The following is a 21,633-nucleotide window of genomic DNA, read 5'->3' as shown; positions in this document are numbered from 1 at the left end:
GCGAGAGGGGAAGATGAGGGGGGGATGGACCGGGCCGACGTACGTAGTTGAACGCCCACTTCTCCTCGTCGTTGACCTGCGAGTCCCAGAGCGCCCTGAGTTTCTCCACCGCTGCCGCCGCCGGCCCCGCCATGGCTCCGCTCCGGCGAGTCGCCTGGGGTTCCGCCCGCTAGGGTTTCGCTTCCGATCTCGCCCAAGGGTTTCGTTTCGCTTCGGCTCCGGGCCTTTTGCGGCGGCGGCTGCGTGTTAAAGCAGGTAGCACCCGTGGGCCCACGGCCCACCTGAGTTCACATTTCATGGGCATAAAGTGACTACTTTGTGGCCCATTTCATTCGATTAGGCCGTGTTAGTATTTTGGGGGGCAAAAATTATAAATAGGTCGGTAAAAAAAATGTAAGCTGACTTCACTGTCGATCAAACTCGGAATAGGTTCCGTAGGCTAGCGCCTTATTCATTCGGCATTGAAGTAAAAAAGATTAAAAATATTTGCAATGCAATAACTAAGATGATATTTATAAAATTAAATAAGTTGTCACATAAAATAAAAGATGATGTGGTAGGCGATCAAAATGCAGGAAGAGAAAGAAATTATGTCTTATATGAGACATAGTTTCTACACAACGCATTGTACATAATAAGAAATGAGTAACGTTAAATCCATATGTGAATTGATAGTATCTGCATTGTGAGAAGTGATATCTGATATACTTTCGTCGTTATGACATAAAGAATATAGTAATCAAGACTAGTGTCATGCATTAGGACTGTTCTAATGCACATGAGTTAACAAGACAACAAGGAACCGCCTGCAAAATAGTCTTGCCACATGCCCCCACAAAGGCCACAACCCCGAATGTCTTCTGAACTTTGCATGCAGCCCCCTTTCACACAGAAAACGTCCAGTAGCTAGACGGCAAGGGCAATATGCCCTCTCGTCGGCTCCACCAGACATCACCCACACCCATTCGCCATCTGTCAGGTCATCTATTATGCACTAGTGGATGTTTACTAGTTGATGTTTTCTTTTTTCACGAGCAAGCTAGGCGTTAGAGATTAGTTTTGTGATTTTTGAAAAAAAAATATTTTTTTAAATTTAATAAAATACTAGCAAAATGCCGGTGCTTTGACACGGGATAAAAGGAATCATTCTATTTAAAACTCTATTAAAATACATGGTATTCATGTGTGTTATGTGTATATCATTCAGCGGACAGCGGACAAGTGAATCTTATAAAAATAACTGCTCCCTACGTGTTTCAATAAATGATGTCATCAACTTTTTTGTCCATATTTTACCATTATTCTTATGCAAAAGACTTGCACAATTATCATTTTTTTTATGAATTATTACTAAATATATTTGAACTATAACTTATATTTTCACATATTTGCATAAATTTGTGTCAAAAGGTCAACAATATTAGCTAGGAATTATTAACCTTTCCTCAAAAATTATCTCAAGGCTAAATAATCATAAATAATATATGTAATAATAAATGGGTGACACAAGCTAGATCAATACGGATTTAATTAGCCAAACTAATTAATTAATAATGAAATACTCCTCTATCGATCGGAACAGCCGTAGCACAGATCAATGATAGGATGCATGTAATAACTGCAATTAGGAAAAAGAATTAGATAATTGTAAGCCCAAAATTAAAATACACAAGCGAGGGACTTGAAATTGGACTCGTGTACGATGACCGCTCGCTTGCTAGGCTTATTGTTGCACATGGGCTTTCACAGAATCGGACCAGCAACAGACGTAGGCCAACCAAGGGCACGGGGCAAGGCCGGCCCAGGCGGTGCGCGGAGTCAAATGCAGGCTGATGGCCCGTGTGCGTGTGTGGGGGCCCATGACGTACAAATTTTCGTATTTTTAAGTGGAATAAGTCCACCAAAGGTCCTTAAACTTATAAGCGAGTCTATTTTTCGTCCTTTAACTGGAATACCAGAAATGTGTATCCCTAAACTCGTGAAATCCGTTTGAAAAAGGTCCCTTGGCAATATTGACTTATTTTTGACTGGTTTTGCTGACATGGCGCATGGTGAGTCCCACATGTCATGTTTTTTTTAATTTTTTTTCTCAATGCTTCTTTGCTTCCTTTTCTTTTCTCTTCATGCTGCTCTTCTTCCTCTCTTCTCTCCTAGGCTAGAGCGCGGGCAGCAGCAACCTGAAGGGTGGAGCGCGGGTGGGTGACGACCGATCTCGCGGGCGGTAGTGACCAAATCGGCGGGCAAGCCAGCGGCTAGATGGCGCAACCGAGCGGGGGCCGCGACGGCAAAGAGATCAGGCCAACTAGTCTCTCGATGGCTCTCGAATAATCCAGAGCTACCCCAGCTACTAATAAACACCTCTTGATCAATTGATCACGTGGTGGTGCGGCTCGCCGGAGAAGAAGAAGAGAGGAACTAGGGTGCCGGCACGATGACGGAGAAGATCGCCTTTGTTGGGAATCTCTCCTCTCACTCTCTAGGTAAACTAATGACCAAGTAAACTAATTACATGCATAATTAACTACCAACTTCTAGCACGTAGCCATGCACACACGTGAAGCTTTGCATGCAAGATTCTACTTCTCTCGACGGTTGGACCTATTCTCTTGGCACAAAATCTCACTTAGTTGCCTTGATCTTGACTAAGACCTTTGGTGCACTTGATGAACAATACGTATACATGCATACTAACAAAAATAAACATGAAAATTCACTAATGACAAGATTACTCCTAACAGCCTTCGCGGCACTCGTGGTCGCCGCGTCCGGCGCCACCTCCGTGCTCGCCTCCAAGGCGTCGGCCGCCGCACCCGGTCCGGGTAGCGCCAGCGGCACCTCCGCCGCGGCAGCTGCTGACTGCTGCGCCCCTCGCCCTCGGTGCCGTCGACTCCTTCCTCGCGCACTGCCTCCAGTAAATCCGTACGTATGTCATGCAATGCAATGCATGGATCTAGTTAGCTAGCGACATGGACGGGAAGAAGGAAGAAGAAGAGGGGCAGGAGAGGAGCAGCATCACATCGCCGGACTCCACCATTCACGTTTTTTTTCTTTCATGCCATCCAGTGTGCGATTGCAAATGCGGTTCTTGCGTGCTAATCCGATTATAAAACGTATGGTCGTGGATTGTCCAAGCCCGCGCAAACCACTGCTGCGCGACCGGTCATCGTCCACGCGGCCGCCGCAAGTCACCACCACCTCGGTCGCCGTCCACCCGACCGCCATGCACTGCATCAGCGTCCGCAAGCCGCCACCACCTCGATCACTGCCCCCACTCGGCACCGTTCGCTCCTGTGCCTATGAGACCGATCGTCACCCACCTGCGCTCCACCCTCCAACCTGCTGCTGCCTACGCCCTAGTCTAGGAGAGAAGAGAGGAAGAAGAGCAGCATGGAAATGAAAAAGGAAAGGAAGCAAAGAAGCAAAGAGAAAAAAAAAAAACCTAACACATGGGACCCACCATACGCCATGTCAGCAAAACCAGTCAAAAAATAAGTCAATACTGCCAAGGGATTTTTTTTACACGGATTTTACAAGTTTAGGGGCATACATTTCTGATATTCTGGTTAAGGAATGAAGAATAGACTCACATCTAAGTTCAGGGATTTTTGGTAGACCTTTTTCTTTTTAAGTAGTAAAGATATAAAAAAAATCCAGTTTTATGGGTTGCCTCCATATAGCCTCTGGTCCAAATAGGCCCAAGTTACATCGAGTGAAAAAAGAATGGGAAAAAAAAAAGCCCTTCAATACAGAAGGAGCAGAATTTGACAGAACAAACAAGAGCTACATTGCATCACAACCAAAACCACAGCCTGACAGTCTCCGCTGCATCCCGCAGCTTCCGCTTCAGTGGAGTGCACGCTGGTGAATCTCGACGCTGCCAGCGGAAGCCTGGTTGGCGGCTCGGTTACTCCCGAAGTTCTTGCGGTTCGACTCCCTTGCTATTCTTGAACCAAACTGCATAAAAAGCAGAGGATGGAGTTAGTGTCAACGCACAGAAACTACCGCTGCTGTTGGGTTTTAATATGCACCTGGATTGCCCGCTTTGGTTGAAGTGCAGCCTCCTTTAAGCCCAGCAGGTTTGCGACCTTCAACATAACAGATATGAATTAACATCGCCCACAGATATTGGGTCACCAAAAAGGAGATTACGCTCTGTGATGTGCAGTGTTAACTAGCACAAGAATGCAAGTAATGCTCTATCAGAATTAGATTTCAGATTTTAGGGAAGGAATGCCAGGTTCATGCCAATGTGTTATATGTGATTTTTCAAATGCACATTTCAGTTTATTGTAAAAGCTACCGTATGGATTAGCCCAGAACAAGCACAAACCTCTCTCAAAATCTTCTTGTCGCCCTTTCCAACAGGTTCATCAAGCTTACAAATCTCCCACAATGGAATTTCCAACATAGTTTTGATCACATTCTCATCAAGAAATGGAAAACGTGCCTGTAGCATGGACAGTAGTTCACATCAGATATTCAGAAACCTAAACCTGAACATTCTAATTCATCAAGCATTACAGAAATTACCTCCTTCCCATGGTCTGAAATGCACCTATCATCTCTTCCCATATTTCTTTTCCAGATTCTTTGCACATCTAGTCTCATCTCCTCATCAAGTGCAACCCAGCTAAATAGAGGGCACAAAAACAAATCAAGACTGTTGCAGACGCAGTGCAAGAACATTTCAAGTAGTATTTATAGTCTATAACAAATCAAATTGATGCTTACGCACATACCCTCCAAGTCTATATTTAGTCCTATGTCTTCCATAGCCAGCGCATTGCTCATCAGCCCCAGAACCGACTAAAAGAACTCTAGAAGTTGACTTGTACTTGTAACGACTACCATCTTGCATGCTGCATATACTTCCATCCACCCAACCATCCCCACCAGCAGCCAACCAGAGAGCGATACCAATGTTCAAATCCTGTACAGGAAATACAGTATTTTAACTTCATAAAGCTACCATAGATCAGTTAAATTAACATATCAAGGATGTAACAAAGATACAAACCATATAAGTATTTGAAGGGTGTATAAGTGACATAACATGTTCACTTTCTCCTTTCAAGTTGTTCAAAGCTGTGTCAATCTCAACAAGACGCCATCTAAAATAAACAAAAAAAAAACAACTAGATTTAGCACCACCCAGGCTTTCTGACATAAAACACTACACAAGAAGAGCCTAAGACTGCTAGCATGGTTAACAACAAATTGTAGATAAGTATTTAGTAAGAAGAGAATATGGAAATCAGTAGTTACAATCAAATGGCAAGTCATTACAGATTAGTGGGAGCCAAGGAAGGTGAACAAGGATGAGCTGTTAGTAAGAGAGCAAAAGTGTAATTACACAGAATATATACTACTAGTATCATTTTGCATTGATGGCTTGATGTACATTCACTGGCTAGCTAGAAGGTTTGAAAAGGAAATAAAACAAACACATCCCTCATCAGGCTATAGTAAGAGTTGTAAAAAATTGGGTACACCATTGAATTAAACAGAAATCTTGTGCAATTGAAGTGTGCAAAACAGTTAAATGTGATATGTTCAGAAGTCAAATCACCTACGGATAGGGGAGATTCTCTGAAGTTCTTTAAGTCCTGCCAGTGCAGAAATCCTATCTGGAGCAAGTTTTCCGTCAAAGCTGACGTTCAACAAATCAATTGTCCCTGTTAAAAATTAATTACTCTTCCTCACATATCAAAGTATACAGGGTGGCATATGCAGCTAACCTTCTTCAGTTAATGTAATAAATGCTGAGAGTACTGAACATGATGTATTGAAATGCTAACAGTATTGAACAAAAAATAGTAAAAGCAACAGTTGAAGTTACATTTGGAATCAAGGCACTGATCTAATAATGCTGCAAGTATCATGGAGTCCAAGCCACCAGAAAAAAGGATTGCTATTGGAGCTAACTCATCATCCTTTAGTTTATCTAGATCATCCTGTTCAAAAAAATGGACTGTCAATGAACTATATAACATGCAATGTACTGTAGTGAGTCCAAACAATATAGAACTATTTTCAACTAGCCTACTGGAGTTGGAAAAAGAATCACAAGTACAAAACAAAAACAGTAAATCAGTGCCTCAGTGGTCACTCACCTGAAAGAGTGTGTTCACCTTGGTTCGCAGCATTACAGATTCTCGTAACGCAATCAACACTCGATATGCTGAATGGAAATATAATTGTGAATAGTCAAGTTTCCTCAGTAGCATTTTATTCAAAAAAAATTCAGGAGTAATTATTTCTTGCACTTTACTGTTTTATGTCAATTGCTGGAGATGTACCAATACAAGATGAAAAGATCTCCCTATGCCAACCCAGTTGGACCTTACCTGTATTTTTCTCAGCTCCGGCTGGGCTTTTGATGCTCTGAGACAAGTGATAGTCCCCTACAGGATTCTTATGTAAGGTTAAGTCATCCATAGCTGGAACTATTGATTTCCTCTTCCACTGGATTAATTTACCCAATGAAGAGTCAAACCAGTCATGTCTCCTAACTTCGAAGATACACGCTTCCTTAATACACATGCCATTTTTTTCAAGGCCTTTCAATTGGATGCTGTATATCCCACAGGGAAGCTCTTCCCAGTAATTCATGTTTGTGGACTCAGAAGAGTCATTATCTGCCCCTGACTCCATGCCTTTGACAGTTGATGCTGTAGGAGTGAAGGTAAGTGTATAGTTGTATAAATGATATGATTATTAATCAATTATTAGAATGTAATAAACTAATAATTACCCTCCAAAGCATGAATATAATCTGAAATTTAGGTGCAGAGAATACCATAAACTACATTAACTCCATGAAATTTTTCATGTTTGAAAAAACAAAGTGCATATGCAAACATTTTATATGGCATGCACATGAAGATTAAAGATATCTTACCACTTACCAGTGTTACTACTTGCAAATGAAGGAGGTGATACTGACGATAGTATGAAGCGTGAATCATCATGTGTGGGCCAATGTACCAAGAGGCTTCTTCTTCCAAATGCATCACGTCCAAACCAAATTGTTTTTGAGTCCTTCTGAGAGTTCAAGGTGGCTCGGGTGTTAGAAATATAATCTGGAAGAAACTCTAAACTAGACAAACATAACGATTACCTGCCTGCCAGTATATCAAAGCCCATGGACCTTTGATTGTGGAAAGGATTTGTGGAACTGATTTCCCAACACTTCCACAACAGGGACATGCTTCATCCCTAACAAAAGCATGGCAGTCACAGGAACAACAAGATTCCAGTGATGATAGAAGTGATAGAGTGTCATTCTGATCATCAGCAACATGAATCCCTCCATAAATCTCACCTTAATTAAAAATTCAAAATAATAATTTCAGTGTCAAAAACTTGGATGGAAGAAACCACACATGTGAAGGCCATAGCTATATACTCCCTCCATTCCATAATGTAAAACTTTCTAGCATTTCCTAGAATCATCTATTGATCATTGATCAATACATATAGTTTGTACATGTGTCTAGATTGAATAGTATCCATATGAATCTAGGCAAGGCTAGAAAATCTTGCATTGTGAAATGGAGGGAGTACATCATAATAGCATACAAAAAGGAATCAGTTGGTAATATAAACAAGGAAAATTTAGTTTAGCAGCATCACCATTATATACTAGAATACTTCCTGATTGTGCCACCATCGGCTGCGAAACCGGCCCAGCTCCCCTGAGCTGCAGTGTCGCGCCAATGAAGCACAGCTCTGTGTCACCCATGTCACCTCCATCCCCAACCCCAAAATTACATCCATCAATTCCTGAAATGCACAACAGTCAAATTATGAAATGCCTGAAGCAATTCAGCGACCAAAAACTCCCAAGCATAGGACTCCACCAAGCAACCTAGGATGGTGCCGTCCTCGTGAACGCGGAGCCTCTCACAGCCAAGGCTATCCGGGCCACGCCGCTGCAGGGCCTCCTTGAGCTCATCCACCGTGACACCCTTCCCCTGCAAGCACACGCATCAGCCTTACTTGACTAGGGTTTAGGGTTCAGGGAACTCAACCCCATGGTCAGAATGGGTGGGGCTCCGCTCGAGCTTGGGAGGTTTGGAACGGGTGGAAGGTGCAGTACCTCGTCGCCTGGATGGATTCCGGCAGCAGCATCGGTGACGGTGGCAGGGGGCACGACAACTATGCGGCCTCCAGAGAGGATGAGAGCAATGCCGCACATTGCTGACTCCCCGACCCCACTTGTCAGTGACCGCAGCCGCACGGTGGAGTCAAAGGGTTTACTCTTGCCACTTTGCAGAAAAGGTCTGAGAAGACGAATATTTACATTTGAGGAATTCATGACAAAAATTTAAAGGTTCAATTTTCCAACAAAAATGTAGGAATTAGCATCAACCATGATGAAGACTATACACCAAATAGAACCCAAAGTTATGATAACTAGCAAAACCAAATTCAGTGCCAGGCAGAGCCCAAAAGTAAGATCCAAAGGATCATTGGCTCAATGCCATATGTTGTTTACAGCAATTTTTTTCAGATAGTAAATTAATACAATTCATCAGTGGAGAAAAATAGTAGTAAATATCCCTGTCTAATTCAGATAGCTAGCCAGATGATGGTAAACCAGAGAATGAAGCAGAAGCTTGTTTTCCTTTTCTCAAACTAGGGGAGTATCCCCTGCCTGATTCAGACATATGAATACGGAACAAGAAAAGATTATGGTAAGGTGGTAACAGCTAGCCAGAGAATGTGAAGCACTGGCTAGAGCCAGCCAAGTGATCGCCTCAACCAGAAATCCATCAATATTTCATTGATTTATTAATATCAAGCCATCAAAACAATCAAGAAGCGGCAACATGCCAGGAAGCCCACCATATTGCAGCAAGACAGCGAACCCAACTGCTCTGCTCTGTTATACTAGTGTTTTTAATTTGTAGACAAGCCCTAAGAATCCATCAACCTGATCTGTTAAACACTCTAGTTGCCACTCTTAAGCTATTGAGAGCTATTACTAACCAACACACGAAAATGACATCTTCATATCACACCATACATCTCAGCCAGTGGAATGCACACAGAAACCACCATATGAATAACCAGCTAACTAGAACAGCAGTAAGCATTTGTGGGTTAACCAATAGACTGAAACAACAAAGGTTGAGTCAGAAGAACAGGCATGTTTATTGAACTCATCAACGTCGTTCGTAACACAATTAAGGTCATAATACTCCAGCATCAAACAGAAGAAAGTACAGTACCAATCGAGCACGGCGGCTCAATTCATCCTAAAACATTCTACTTAGTTAATGACACACTGACACGACTCAAGCAGTCAACATAACAACAACGTAAGGAGGTGATTGTTTTGCTTTTTCAAAACGAAATATAATTCATGAATAAAACTTTTATATGCATAACTCTTAGCGATCTAAAATCTAAAGCTTAAAAATAAACTACGGTAAAAAAAACCAAAATCAACTCCAAATTTAATAATTATGGCTTATAAGCAAGCGAAAAGACGAGGAGTGGTGTAGGCAAATAACGAAACCAAAACTTTAAGCAACAACACAAGTACCCCGACAATCGTAACCCTTAACGGTTAATTCCTTCTTGCAAAAAAGAAAAAAAAAGAAATGTAAGCTCTCATCCCCATGTTTGCTCAAGAACGCAGCAGCAATCCACACCCACCGCTCTCATCATCACGTAAATACTAAGGATGCGTTTGGATGGGTGACTTTGGGTGGATGGGGTCTGGCCGCCCGAAATTTGGGGCTGTTTGGTTCGTGGGCAGAAGTGGGATATGGCGGCCATAGGAGGAATATTCGCTGTCGATGCCGGACGAGCTGCTCCGGGCAAATCGGTCGGACGAGGCCGTCCAGTCCGCTCGCGTGACCCCCTGACTTCTCCCAAATCTTTTTCCTCACCAGGGGCGCTCGGCAGGAGGCGTGGCGCTGCCGTCGGGAGGCAGCGAGCAGCTGGCGGGAGGCGGCGTCCGGGAGACGGCGAGCAGGAGGCGAGCGGAGCATGGCTAGGGGCGGCGAGCAGACACGGCAAGTAGAGCGACGAGCGGCGAGCGGAGCAGGGGCAGGGGCAGGCGTCCGGCGGGAGGCGGCGAGCAGGTGCTACATCAACTCCGAATATTTAATCATTGGATGCAGCACATATCTACCTTCGTGAGTAAATATGATTTTTTTTATAATTGTGCCTTCAGACTTGAGGCAAATAATAAATATTCTTGCCTCATAAATTAAAATGATAAATTCAAACATATTCACATATTTAACCTATACTAAATGAAATGGCTAGAATTACATAATTCATAGAGGGTGGTATTCTCACCGTCTCCTACCAGAGGTGATCACAGCCGTCTCATCCATCCTATTTCACAAACCAAACATAAATCTGGATCGTCAGATCCACCTTTATCCATCTAACCAAACATAAAATTGGACCGCCATATCCAATCAATCAAACAAAAAAATGGATCGCCATATCCGGCTAAATCCAGGCTGCCATATTTCATCCTACCTTGACCGTCAACCAAACGTATCCTAATAAAACGGAAAAGGAGGGGCGAAAAGCTGCAGGATTCGCTCCTCGTCGTTGCCCTGCGAGTCCCAGAGCGTCTTCGGCTTCTCCACCGCTGCCGGGGACAGTCCCCTCTCTCTCTCTCCGCTCCGGCGAGTCGTCTGGGGTTCTTCCGCCGCTAGGGTTTCGCCTCGGCCCCGGGCCCTGCGGCGGACCGTGGGCCCACTTCCATGGGCCTAGCCTCTTGCGCCAAAAATTACAAATAGGTTGGTTAAAAGAAAAAGACAAAAAGAATCTCTGGTTCCGTAGACCAGCGCCTTATCCATTGGGCCATGGAGTCAACATGTCATATAGCCTCCCTAATTACAATTAGTAACATCACTAATCCCTTCATTAGCTGACGTGGAATATTTTAGCCAACCGGAGGTCGCCACGCGTCCTTGGGCGGATCAGGCAGCGCGGCACATCATCATCTCCTCCGGGTGGAGATGGAGGCTACACGAGAACGAGAGGTGGTGTACGTGTGTGTGGTAGGGGAGGGAATCCATGGACGCAGCGAGAGCGGTGGCGATGCCGTCGCTGTCGCCGACGACCCTCGCGGCGAGGGCGAGGCCTAGCGCCGGAGGCGGAGGCAGCCGCCGGCGCCGCCTTCCCAGGGTCGCCGCCATGGCCACCCAGAAACCCACCGGCACAAGAAGGGTACGTGATTCGTTACGTCCTCGGATTTGGTTGCTGGTCCATGGCTTCTGAGGTTGTGGAGATAACGGCGGCGGTGCAGGGGACGGCGGTGTACTTCCCGGTGGGGGAGCCGGGGCCGCGGCAGACGACGAGCGGGAAGGCGGCGAAGCCGGTGAAGCTGCTGACTAACGTGGAGAAGCTGCGGCTGCTGACCAAGGCGGAGAAGGCCGGGCTCCTGTCGGCGGCGGAGCGGGCGGGGCTGTCGCTGTCGGCGGTGGAGCGGCTGGGGCTGCTGTCCAAGGCGGAGGAGCTGGAGGTGCTGTCGGCGGCCACCGACCCGGGCACCCCCGGCGCGCTGCTCGGCCTCGCGCTGCTGCTGCTCGCCGCGGGGCCCGCCGTCGTGTACCTCGTCCCCGAGGAGTACCCCTGGGAGGTCGCCGTCCAGGCCGTCGCGGCGCTCGTCTGCGTCGTCGGCGGCTCCGCCGCCTTCGCCGCCTCCAGCTTCGTGTCCAAGCTCCAGAGCTCGTCCAGCTGAAACGTCTCGCGTGATTACCATGTGTGATTAAGCAAATTAAGCGCAGTATTTAGCTATGTGATATTAATTACTGTGCCGCTGGCGTGATGGCGTCTTGATTTTGTACCAGAGCATTGGTGTTTCTGCAAAAGCTGTATCATTTATTAGTGTATACCAGTATACGATATACAGGGGCTGTTTTGGATTATGCTAATTTTTGCCAAACCAAAATATTGGTATTACCAAAACTTTGGTAGGTTTTCGTATTACCAAATTTGAGGGTGTCCAGTTTGTATTAGTATGGGCAAAAACTGGTAACAGTCCAAACATGAATGTGATACTATTAAAGTTGACAAAACTTTGGTAGGGAAAAAAAATAAAAAATCGATCCCAACAAGGTCATAGTTGAGAAAGGTTTGCTCGAGATAACATTGTACGATAAATTGAGAATAATTGTGTTGTTACGAAAATCTCATCTTGTATCAACAAGGTCATAGTTGAGAAAGTTTTGCTCAAGATAACAGTGTACGAGAAATTGAGAATAATTACGAAAATAAGTGTTTGTACAAGACATATTTTGTTACCAAAAGTTTGCTTTACATCACTATTTACCTAATCTTTTTTTAATGTAGATCGGATAAAAGTACCTTAATGTAGTTATTAGAAATCCTTCAGCATGACAGCCAACTTTAAATTACCCGCCCACCGATCAATGGCTATCCTACATTGCATCCTTGCATTTTATCTAAAAAATAATATTGCATCCTTGCCACGAATTCATCAAATGTAAATACTCGTCTTCTCAGACCTTTTCTGCAAAGTGGCAAGAGTAAAACCTTGACTCCACCGTGCGGCTGCGGTCACTGACAAGTGGGGCCGAGGAGTCAGCGATGTGCGGCATAGCCCTCGTCCTCTCCGGCGGCTGCGTAGTCGTCGCGCCCTCCACCGCCGCCGCCGATGCTGCCGCCGGAATCCATCCAGGCGACGAGGTACTGCACCTACCACCCGTCCCAAACCTCCCAAGCTCGAGCGGAGCCCCACCCCCACCCTTTCTGACCACAGGCTTGATTTCCCCAAACCCTAAACCCCCAGTCGTGTAAAGCTGATGCGTGTGCTTGCAGGGGAAGGGCGTCACGGTGGATGAGCTCAAGGAGGCCCTGCGGCGGCGTGGCCCGGATAGCCTTGGCTGCGAGAGGCTCCGCGTTCACGCGGACGGCACCATCCTAGGTTGCTTGGTGGAGTCCTATGCTTTGGAGTTTTTGGTCGCTGAATTGCTTCGAGCGTTTCAGAGTCTGATTATCGTGTGTTTCAGGAATTGGTGGATGTAATTTTGGGAATGGGGATGGAGGTGACGTAGGTGACAGAGAGCTGTGCTTCATTGGCGCAACACTGCAGCTCAGGGGAGCTGAGCCGGTTCCGCAGCCAATGGTGGCACGATCAGGAAGTATTCTAGTATATAATGGTGATGCTTCTAAACTAAGTTTTCCTTGTTTATTTACCAACTGATTCCTTTATGTATGCTATTATGGTATACTTCCTCCATTTTACAATGTGAGACTTTCTAGCCTTGCCTAAATTATAGATGCTAATCAATCTAGACACATATATAAACTATATGTATTGATCAATAGATGATTCTAGGGTAGGCTATAAAGTCTTACGTTATGGAATGGAGGTAGTATATAGCTATGGCCTTCACATGTGCATTTTCTTTCATCCAAATTTTTGACACTGAAACTTTTATTTTAATTAAGGTGAGATTTATGGAGGAGTCCATGTTGCTGATGATCAGAATGACACTCAATCATTTCTATTATCACTGGAATCTTGTTGTTCCTGTGACTGCCATGCTCTTGTTAGGGATGAAGCATGTCCTTGTTGTGGAAGTGTTGGGAAATCAGTTCCAGAAATCCTTTCCACAATTAAAGGTCCATGGGCTTTGATATACTGGCAGGCAGGTAATCGTTATGTTTGTCTTGTTTGGAATTTCTTCCAGATTATATTTCTCACACCTGAACCACCATGCACTCTCAGAGGGACTCAAAAACAATTTGGTTTGGCCGTGACGCATTTGGAAGAAGAAGCCTCTTGGTACATTGGCCCACACCTGATGATTCACGCTTCATATTATCATCAGTGTCACCCCCTTCATTTGCAAGTAATAACACTGGTAAGTGTTAAGATATCTTTAATCTTCATGTGCATGCAATATGAAATGTTTGCATATGCACTTTCTTTTTTCAAACATTAGTTTATAGTCTTCTCTGCACCTAATTATTTCAGATTATATTCGTGCTTTGGAGGGTATATTAGTTTATTACTATCTAATTGATTGATAATCACCTCATTTATACAACTATATACTCTTCTTCACTTCTACAGCGTCAACTGTCAAAGGCGTTGAGTCAGGGGTAGATAATGACTTTTCTGAGTCCACCAAAATGAACTATTGGGAGGAGCTTCCCTGTGGGATGTACAGCATCCAATTGAAAGGCCTTGAAAAAAATGGCATGTGTCTTAAGGAAGCGTGCATCTTCAAAGTTAGGAGACATGACTGGGTTGACTCTTCATTGGATAAATTAATCCGGTGGAAGAGGAAATCAATAGTTCCTACTGTGGATGACTTAACAGTACATAAGAATCCTGTTGGGGACTATCACTTGTCTCAGAACTTCAAAAACCCAACTGAAGCTGAGAATAATACAGGTAAGGGCCAACTGGGTTGGCACAGAGAGATCTTTTCATCATGTTTTGGTATATCTCCATTCACATAAAACAGTAATGTGCAATAAATAATTACTGCTGATTTTTTTTAATAAAATGCTACTGTGGAAACTTGACTGTTAACAATTATATTTCCATTCAGCATATCGAGTGTTGATCGCGTTACGAGAGTCTGTAATGCTGCGAACCAAAGCTAACAGACTCTTTCAGGTGAGACTACTGAGGCACTGATTTTACTGCTTTTCTTTGTTTCTTATGACTTTTTTTTCCAACTCCAGCAGGCTAGTTGAATATAGTTCTACATTATCTGGACTCACTATATTGCATTACATGTTATATAGTTCATTGACAGTCCATTCTTTTGGACAGGATGATCTAGATAAGCTAAAGGATGATGAGTTAGCTCCAATAGCCATCCTTTTTTCTGGTGGCTTGGACTCCATGATACTTGCAGCGTTATTAGATCAGTGCCTTGATTCCAAATGTAAGTTCAATTATTGCTTTTTACCATTTTTTTGTTCAATACTGTTAGCATTTCAATACATCATGTTAAGTACTCTCAGCATTTTAATACATTAGCGTAAGAAGGTTAGCTGCATATGCCACTCTGTATACTTTGATATCTGAGGAAGAGTAATTGAAATTTTTAACAGGGACAATTGATTTGTTGAACGTCAGTTTTGACGGACAACTTGCTCCAGATAGGATTTCTGCACTGGCAGGACTTAAAGAACTTCAGAGAATCTCCCCTATCCGTAGGTGATTTGACTTCTGAACATCTCACATAACTGTTTTGCACACTTCAAATGCACATGATTTCTGTTTAGTTCAGTGCTGTACTCAAATTTTTACAACTCTTTGTATAGCCTGATGAGCTATCTGTTTGTTTTATTTCCCTTTCAAACCTTCTAGCTAGCCAGTGAATGTGCATCAAGCCATCATTGCAAAATGATATATATTCTGTGCAATCACACTTTTGCTTTCTTACTAACAGCTCATCCTTGTTCTCTTTCCTTGGCTCCCACTAATCTGTAATGACGTGCCATTTGATTGGAACTACTGATTTCCGTACTCTGTTATTACTAAATACTTATCTACATTATTTTGTTTACCATGCAAGCAGTCTTAGGCTCTTCTTGTGTTGTGTTTTGTATCAGAAAGCCTGAGTAGTGCTAAATTTACTTGGTTTTTTTCTCTTTACTTTAGATGGCGTCTTGTTGAGATTGACACAGCTTTGAACAACTTGAAAGGAGAAAGTGAACATGTGATGTCACTTATACACCCTTCAAATACTTATATGGTTTGTATCTTTGTTACATCCTTGATATGTTAATTTAACTGTTTTACAGTAGCTTTATAAAGTTGAAATACTGCATTTCTTGTAAAGGATTTGAACATTGGTATAGCTCTCTGGTTGGCTGCTGGTGGGGATGGTTGGGTGGATGGAAGTATATGCAGCATGCAAGATGGTAGTCGTTACAAGTACAAGTCAACTTCTAGAGTTCTTTTAGTCGGTTCTGGGGCTGATGAGCAATGCGCTGGCTATGGAAGACATAGGACTAAATATAGACTTGGAGGGTATGTTCGTAAGCATCAATTTCATTTGTTATAGACTATAAATACTACTTGAAATGTTCCTGTACTGCGCCTGCAACAATCTTGATTTGTTTTTGTGCCCTCTTCTTAGCTGGGTTGCACTTGATGAGGACATGAGACTTGATGTACAAAGAATCTGGAAAAGAAATATGGGAAGAGATGATAGGTGCATTTCAGACCATGGGAAGGAGGTAATTTCTGTCATGCTTTATGAGCTAGAATGTTCAACATTTTTGTTTAAATATCTGAATATCTGATGTGAAGTACTGTCCATGGTACAGGCACGTTTTCCATTTCTTGATGAGAATGTGATCAAAACTTTGTTGGAAATTCCATTGTGGGAGATTGCTAAGCTTGATGAACCTGTTGGAAAGGGCGACAAGAAGATTTTGAGGGAGGTTTGTTCTTGTTCTGGGCTAATCCTCTGAAATTTGCATTTGAAAATCACATATAACACATTGGCATGAACATGGCATTCCCTTACTAAAATTTGAAATCTAATTCGGTAGAGCATTGCATTCTTGCCACTGCACATCACAGAGCATAATATCCTTTTTGGTTAACCAATATCTGTGGGCGATGTTAATGCATATCTGTTATGTTGAAGGTCGCAAGCCTGCTGGGCTTAAAGGAGGCTGCACTTCAACCAAAGCGGGCAATCCAGGTGCATATTCTAGCCAGTTATAGTATTTCCATAGCCATTAAAAACGAACAGCAGCGGTAGTTTTTGTGAGTTGACACTAACTCCATCCTCTGCTTTTTATGCAGTTTGGTTCAAGAATAGCAAGGGAGTCGAACCGCAAGAACTTCGGGAGTAACCGAGCCGCCAACCAGGCTTCCGCTGGCAGCGTGGAGATTCACCGGCGTGCACTCCACTGAAGCGGAAGCTGACCGAAACAACTATAGCACATGCAGGGGACACTGTCAGGCCGTGATTTTGGTTCTGACGCAATGTAGCTGTCTCGTTTGTTCTGTCAAATTGTGCTCCTTCTTGTATTGAAGGGCGTTTTTTTCCCCTTTTTTTTCACTCGATGTAACTTGGGCCTACCTGGGCTCCTTATTGGGCCGGGCGCTGTATGGAGGCAGCCCATGAAAACTGTGCCACCAAAAGCTTATCCAATCATCACGCGCCACGTGCCTCTTCTTCCAGCTCCGCCGCGCACCCCCCTCCCTCTTGCGCACACGGGAATCCATCCACCCACCCACCCATTCCAGCTCTCCTCTATAAAGCCAAGCAAGCCACCCCACCCACCCTTCGTCCCCGCCTCCGCTTTCCCCCTCCCCCTCGCCTCGCGTGCTCGGATCCGAATCCATCCAAACCCGCGGTTCCTCCGAGCCCTAATCCCCAACGGTCTCCTCCCCCTCCCCTCTCCTCGCGTCTTGCCCGCGAAACCCTAAAACCCCCGTCTCCCTCGGCTTCCCGCCCGATTCCCCCGCGCCACCGCGCGGCCCGAATCGCGTTCGGGTTCGAATTTGAGTCCCGCAGGCAGGGGGGCTCCAGCTCGAGGCTGCTGCCTCCTGGAGGCTTCCAGCTTGGAGCGGATGGCGGCGGCGTCCGGGGCGCTGAGGCCGAGCCCTAGCTCCGGATCTGGGAGGGCTGCCGCCGCGCCCGCGAGGTGCTCGACGGTATGAGCGGTCGGGTTTGGGGAGGAGAGGAGGTGGAAGCATGAGCGGGCGAGGAAGGGGAGGGGGAAGCGGGAGCAGCCGGGACGAGTTCGGGAGGGCGGTGGCGCGGGCGGCCGTGGCGCAGGCGCTGGAGGCGGCCGGGTTCGACTGCGCGCACCGCTCGGCGGTGGACGCGCTCGTCGACGTCACCCTCCGCTACGTCGTGCACCTCGGCAGGGCCGCCGCGTTCAACGCCAACCTCTCCGGCCGCGTCCTCTCCAACGAGTACGACATCATACAAGCCCTCGAGGAGATCGGCACCGATTTCGATGGGTTCGTCGGCGCGGCCACCTCCGACCGCTGCCTCGTCGGCTCCGGTGTCGTCAGGGAGCTGATGGATCACGTCGAGTCCAAGCCCGAGGTGCCGTTCGTGCGGCCTCTGCCTAGATTCCCGGTGCCGCGTGTGGAGCCGCAGCCAGCTGAGAGCTTTGCTATGGCCGGGAAGGAGTCTGGGATGAAGCATGTGCCGGAGTGGCTCCCGGTGTTCCCGGATCCACACACATACATAAGGACAGAGATTTGGAGCGAAGAGGAGGCCAAGGCCAGGGTGGACAAGGTTGAGCAGGTGCGGCAGCGGAGGAAGGCTGAGAAGTCGCTGCTCAGCTTGCAGCAACGGCTGGCCCTTGCAGGCGCTGATGGATTTAGGCCAGCGGTGACAGAAAATACTGTAGAGAAGGGGAAGGAGATACAGGTGGCTGGGAGCAAGAGAAATCCCTTCCTTGAGCCAGCACTGCCACCTGGGGAGGAGGAGGTGGCTGAGGTTGCTATCCTACCCGCGGGGAGGAAACTCTCCGTCCTTGATGCATTTGCACCAGCAATTCAGGGTGCAAACATGATGGATATTGATACCAGGCCAGGTTGGGACAACAATCAGAATCACAAGAGCATTGTTCCGAAAGAGAGGGCACCAGTGCACCTCAAGATTGGAATTGATAAGAAGCCGTTAGCAGCTGTGCTGAATTCAAAACCTCTGGATTTGAGGGAGGATCCGTCTTTCTTGAGGGAGGAAGTAAAGGATGAGCGGAAGCGGAGGGCGGGGATGATACTAAGGGCATCAATGGAGAACCCACAGGAGCTTGCCCAGCTCTAATGTTGCATCATGGTGAGCTTGGGATAACTGGAGCTATGAACATTGTACATTTGTTTGTTTTCTGGATCTTCAAGGTGCGATATCTCAAGGTATGTTGAAATGTTCTGCTTGTATGACTAATTAGTGCTAGTAGTTGCTAGCTTTAGAGTTCTAGCAACTCCAACACATTCGCTAGAATGGGATTTGGCCTATAACAATCTGTAATAATCATGGTATTAGATTTCTACATATACATGAACAGTAAAATGATAACTAGGACATGTGTCACATCCATGTTTTACGCTGATAAATACTGAGGACAAGTATGCACATATTGGACTTGTAGTTATGGTGAATGTGTATTTGACCACTAGATGTCTGAAGAATTGAAACTTGGAATTTGTTGTGTTACATGTGTTAAACTCTTCTTTCAGTATCTGGCTGATTTGAAACATGTTATTTGGTCAAGGGAATAAATTATCATAAGATTGATTTTGTTTAGACCAATGAACACAATATTAATTTGCTACATAACAGATACCTTGATTTGGTTACAAACTCTTATACTCCATCCGTTTCATAACGTAAGATGTTTGATTTTTTTTGCAATATTTGACCATTTGTCTTATTTAAAAAATTATGAAAATATCATTTACTTTGCTTGTGACTTACTTTATTATCAAAAGAACTTTAGGCACGACTTGTCATTTTTTTTATATTTGTACTAAATTTTTGAATAAGACGAATGGTCAAATGTTACAACCCAAAAAATCAAACATCTTACATTATGAAACGGAGATAGTACATATAGGAAAGAAGGTTTTGTTGTGCCTGTTAGAGGACTAAGCAGACTTTACTGCTACTCTGCTCACCTAGTCACCTTTATACGGTTTGTACCCACAGCATCCCACTTGTAGTTCAACATGATTAAACAAAGAAGACTGTCAAGAATCAGAAATTATTTCTGGCACAGGACAATTCCATGCCTATGTATAGATATCCCCCAATTCCGATTATTGCTACACCTGTAGCTTATCTGCTTCACCCTCTTGAGCTAAGAAGTGTGGAACTGTGTTGTCGTTGTTCTTAATGTTTTTTGGAGCTACAACTACTATTGCTAGTTAAGCATCATATTGTCTTAAGTATGTTTCAAATGAATGATACATATTTATAAGCTGTGCCATGCAATGTGCCAATGTCCAAGTGGATTCTCATTCTCGGTGACAAATGCTCATGTATGACTGGAGCTGATATAGTTGATAGTTCAATGTTTTCCCCCCTGCATTAGGGGGTGGAAAAAAGGGAAAGAAATGCTCAACTGTCAACATAATAGCTCACACAGGAAACCCAAAGATAGACGATGACTCAACTTTTGAAAAATGTTTAATAGTTTTCATGATCACACCCCTTTGTTTGAACTGAAGTGAAGCGCCTTTATGATTGTTCTATTAAACAATGTTATGTCTGTTTCAGCTGAATGCAGAAAGAGATGTGTTTTTGTTATTGTCAGGATAGTGGTCTATAAAATCTAATATTAAGTGGATATGACACAGAATGCAATAAAAAAAAAGAGATGTGTTTTTGTTATTGTTAGGATAGTCGTGCAATATCAAGTCGATGACTTTCTACAGTCTAGTATAGCATTTAGATAAGCTTTTGTTCAATGACTTGTTGAGGACCTCCCAATTCCCTTCAGATTTCATACAGAGCCTGTTTAATACTCATTACTCTGTTAGTTTCTGATCAGATCAGTTGTGATTGTGCAGGGCAGTCATGTTATTGCTTTGATTCACATGGCATGATCCTGTTGCAAAGTTGTGCCCAGGCGCTGAAAGCGTGAAGCCATTTGTAAGCCCCCAATGTGTTGTTACTGTTTGCCGCTGTTGTTGATTCAAACGGAGCTGATTTTGGAGGCCGTGCTTCTTCCATTGGCCACTTCCATCCAAAGAATGATGCTCCTGATGATGATGATTCTGATGATCTCCTTTGGGTAATCAATCCTCTTTTGTTGTGCCTACTAAGGAGAGAGAGAGAGAGTGAGTGATGATGTACAAAAACCTGACTATGCTGACTAGTAGGGCGGATGGATGTTGCTTTAGCTAGTTCACCCTTGAGCGGATTCTGATTGAGATTATAGAGAATGAGAGTTTCTTTTGCATTTGTTGGTGCCATATAATTGTTTCAGCATGTTTTTTTTGGTGCAGAAATTAGTTAGCTTAGTAGAAATTCAAGCTGGTGCACAGCCAAAACTTTTTTTTTTGAGAGGGCAGTCAAAATTTTAAGGGTCGCAAGTTTGGCCTCGACAGGTTCAAGTTTTACTTAAAAGAAATAAGTCTAGTTTGACTCCTTTGTTAGATCTGATTCTTATCCCCCAGTCACAAAACCAAGTAATAACATTCTCATCTGCTCGTCTAAATTTGATTATTCATATTGCTATTTAGATGGCTATTTAAAATAAATTATCTCTTCATATCGATTACCATTCACATAACGTTCCTATTACATCCTCTATATATGTATTCTATTAATATTTTGCAATTATTTTTTCTTGTTCTTGCCTTCTCTTTTCAATAGGAACGACATTCTATTTTTAGAGGATGAAATAAATTATTTGCTAGAGCAACTGTGATACAGGATGAAAGATGAAATGGAGTATTTGTTAAGAATTATCTGACCGACTCCTCCAACTATTAAAATAGTGCGAAACGACTTCCTTGCCTGTTTTAACGGCTATTTTTGCTGACAGGGTGTACACGTAATAGCCTAGTCAATAGAGAGATTAAAAATGTGACAAATATGTATTACTCCATCTGTTATTCCTGTGATGGCTGGGCTGCCGTATTAGCAAAAGTCATTACCAATATTGCTGAGGGAGTTGTTT

At 44.2% G+C, this 21,633-nt stretch overlaps 3 protein-coding genes across 4 annotated transcripts; 2 read left to right on the top strand and 1 right to left on the bottom strand.

Moving 5' to 3' along the window:
* Positions 1–3,483: 3,483 nt before the first annotated feature.
* LOC102704855 (asparagine synthetase domain-containing protein 1) lies at positions 3,484–10,562 on the bottom strand. 2 transcript variants are annotated; one of them, XM_040529267.1, is made up of 16 exons: positions 9,903–10,562; positions 8,102–8,285; positions 7,871–7,976; positions 7,636–7,785; positions 7,125–7,324; positions 6,909–7,044; positions 6,348–6,671; positions 6,114–6,181; positions 5,840–5,954; positions 5,570–5,675; positions 5,018–5,111; positions 4,740–4,930; positions 4,531–4,630; positions 4,331–4,447; positions 4,029–4,085; positions 3,484–3,954 (listed from the first exon to the last, which is right to left on the bottom strand). In XM_040529267.1, exons 2-16 carry the CDS (start codon positions 8,198–8,200, stop codon positions 3,844–3,846), a joined length of 1,974 nt encoding a protein of 657 aa, XP_040385201.1. In that variant the 5' UTR covers positions 8,201–8,285; positions 9,903–10,562; the 3' UTR covers positions 3,484–3,843. The 2 variants fall into 2 exon arrangements, with proteins under 2 accessions (XP_040385201.1, XP_006664129.3); XM_006664066.3 differs by lacking the exon at positions 9,903–10,562 and having other exon boundaries at positions 8,102–9,379.
* Positions 10,563–10,987: 425 nt separating this feature from the next.
* LOC102704577 lies at positions 10,988–11,906 on the top strand. Its single transcript, XM_006664065.2, has 2 exons — positions 10,988–11,205; positions 11,285–11,906. Exons 1-2 carry the CDS (start codon positions 11,053–11,055, stop codon positions 11,717–11,719), a joined length of 588 nt encoding a protein of 195 aa, XP_006664128.1. The 5' UTR covers positions 10,988–11,052; the 3' UTR covers positions 11,720–11,906.
* Positions 11,907–12,554: 648 nt separating this feature from the next.
* LOC102715536 (asparagine synthetase domain-containing protein 1-like) lies at positions 12,555–21,155 on the top strand. Its single transcript, XM_040529335.1, has 17 exons — positions 12,555–12,687; positions 12,820–12,925; positions 13,011–13,160; positions 13,453–13,652; positions 13,733–13,868; positions 14,081–14,404; positions 14,565–14,632; positions 14,792–14,906; positions 15,076–15,181; positions 15,629–15,722; positions 15,810–16,000; positions 16,110–16,209; positions 16,300–16,416; positions 16,626–16,682; positions 16,787–16,885; positions 17,769–18,862; positions 20,519–21,155. Exons 1-16 carry the CDS (start codon positions 12,589–12,591, stop codon positions 18,771–18,773), a joined length of 2,967 nt encoding a protein of 988 aa, XP_040385269.1. The 5' UTR covers positions 12,555–12,588; the 3' UTR covers positions 18,774–18,862; positions 20,519–21,155.
* Positions 21,156–21,633: the final 478 nt, after the last annotated feature.

The sequence above is a fragment of the Oryza brachyantha genome, chromosome 12 (assembly GCF_000231095.2).
Source record: "Oryza brachyantha chromosome 12, ObraRS2, whole genome shotgun sequence".
Lineage (NCBI taxonomy): Eukaryota > Viridiplantae > Streptophyta > Magnoliopsida > Poales > Poaceae > Oryza > Oryza brachyantha.
Note: the sequence above shows the minus strand (reverse complement) of the source record. Positions and strands in the feature narration are given on the sequence as shown.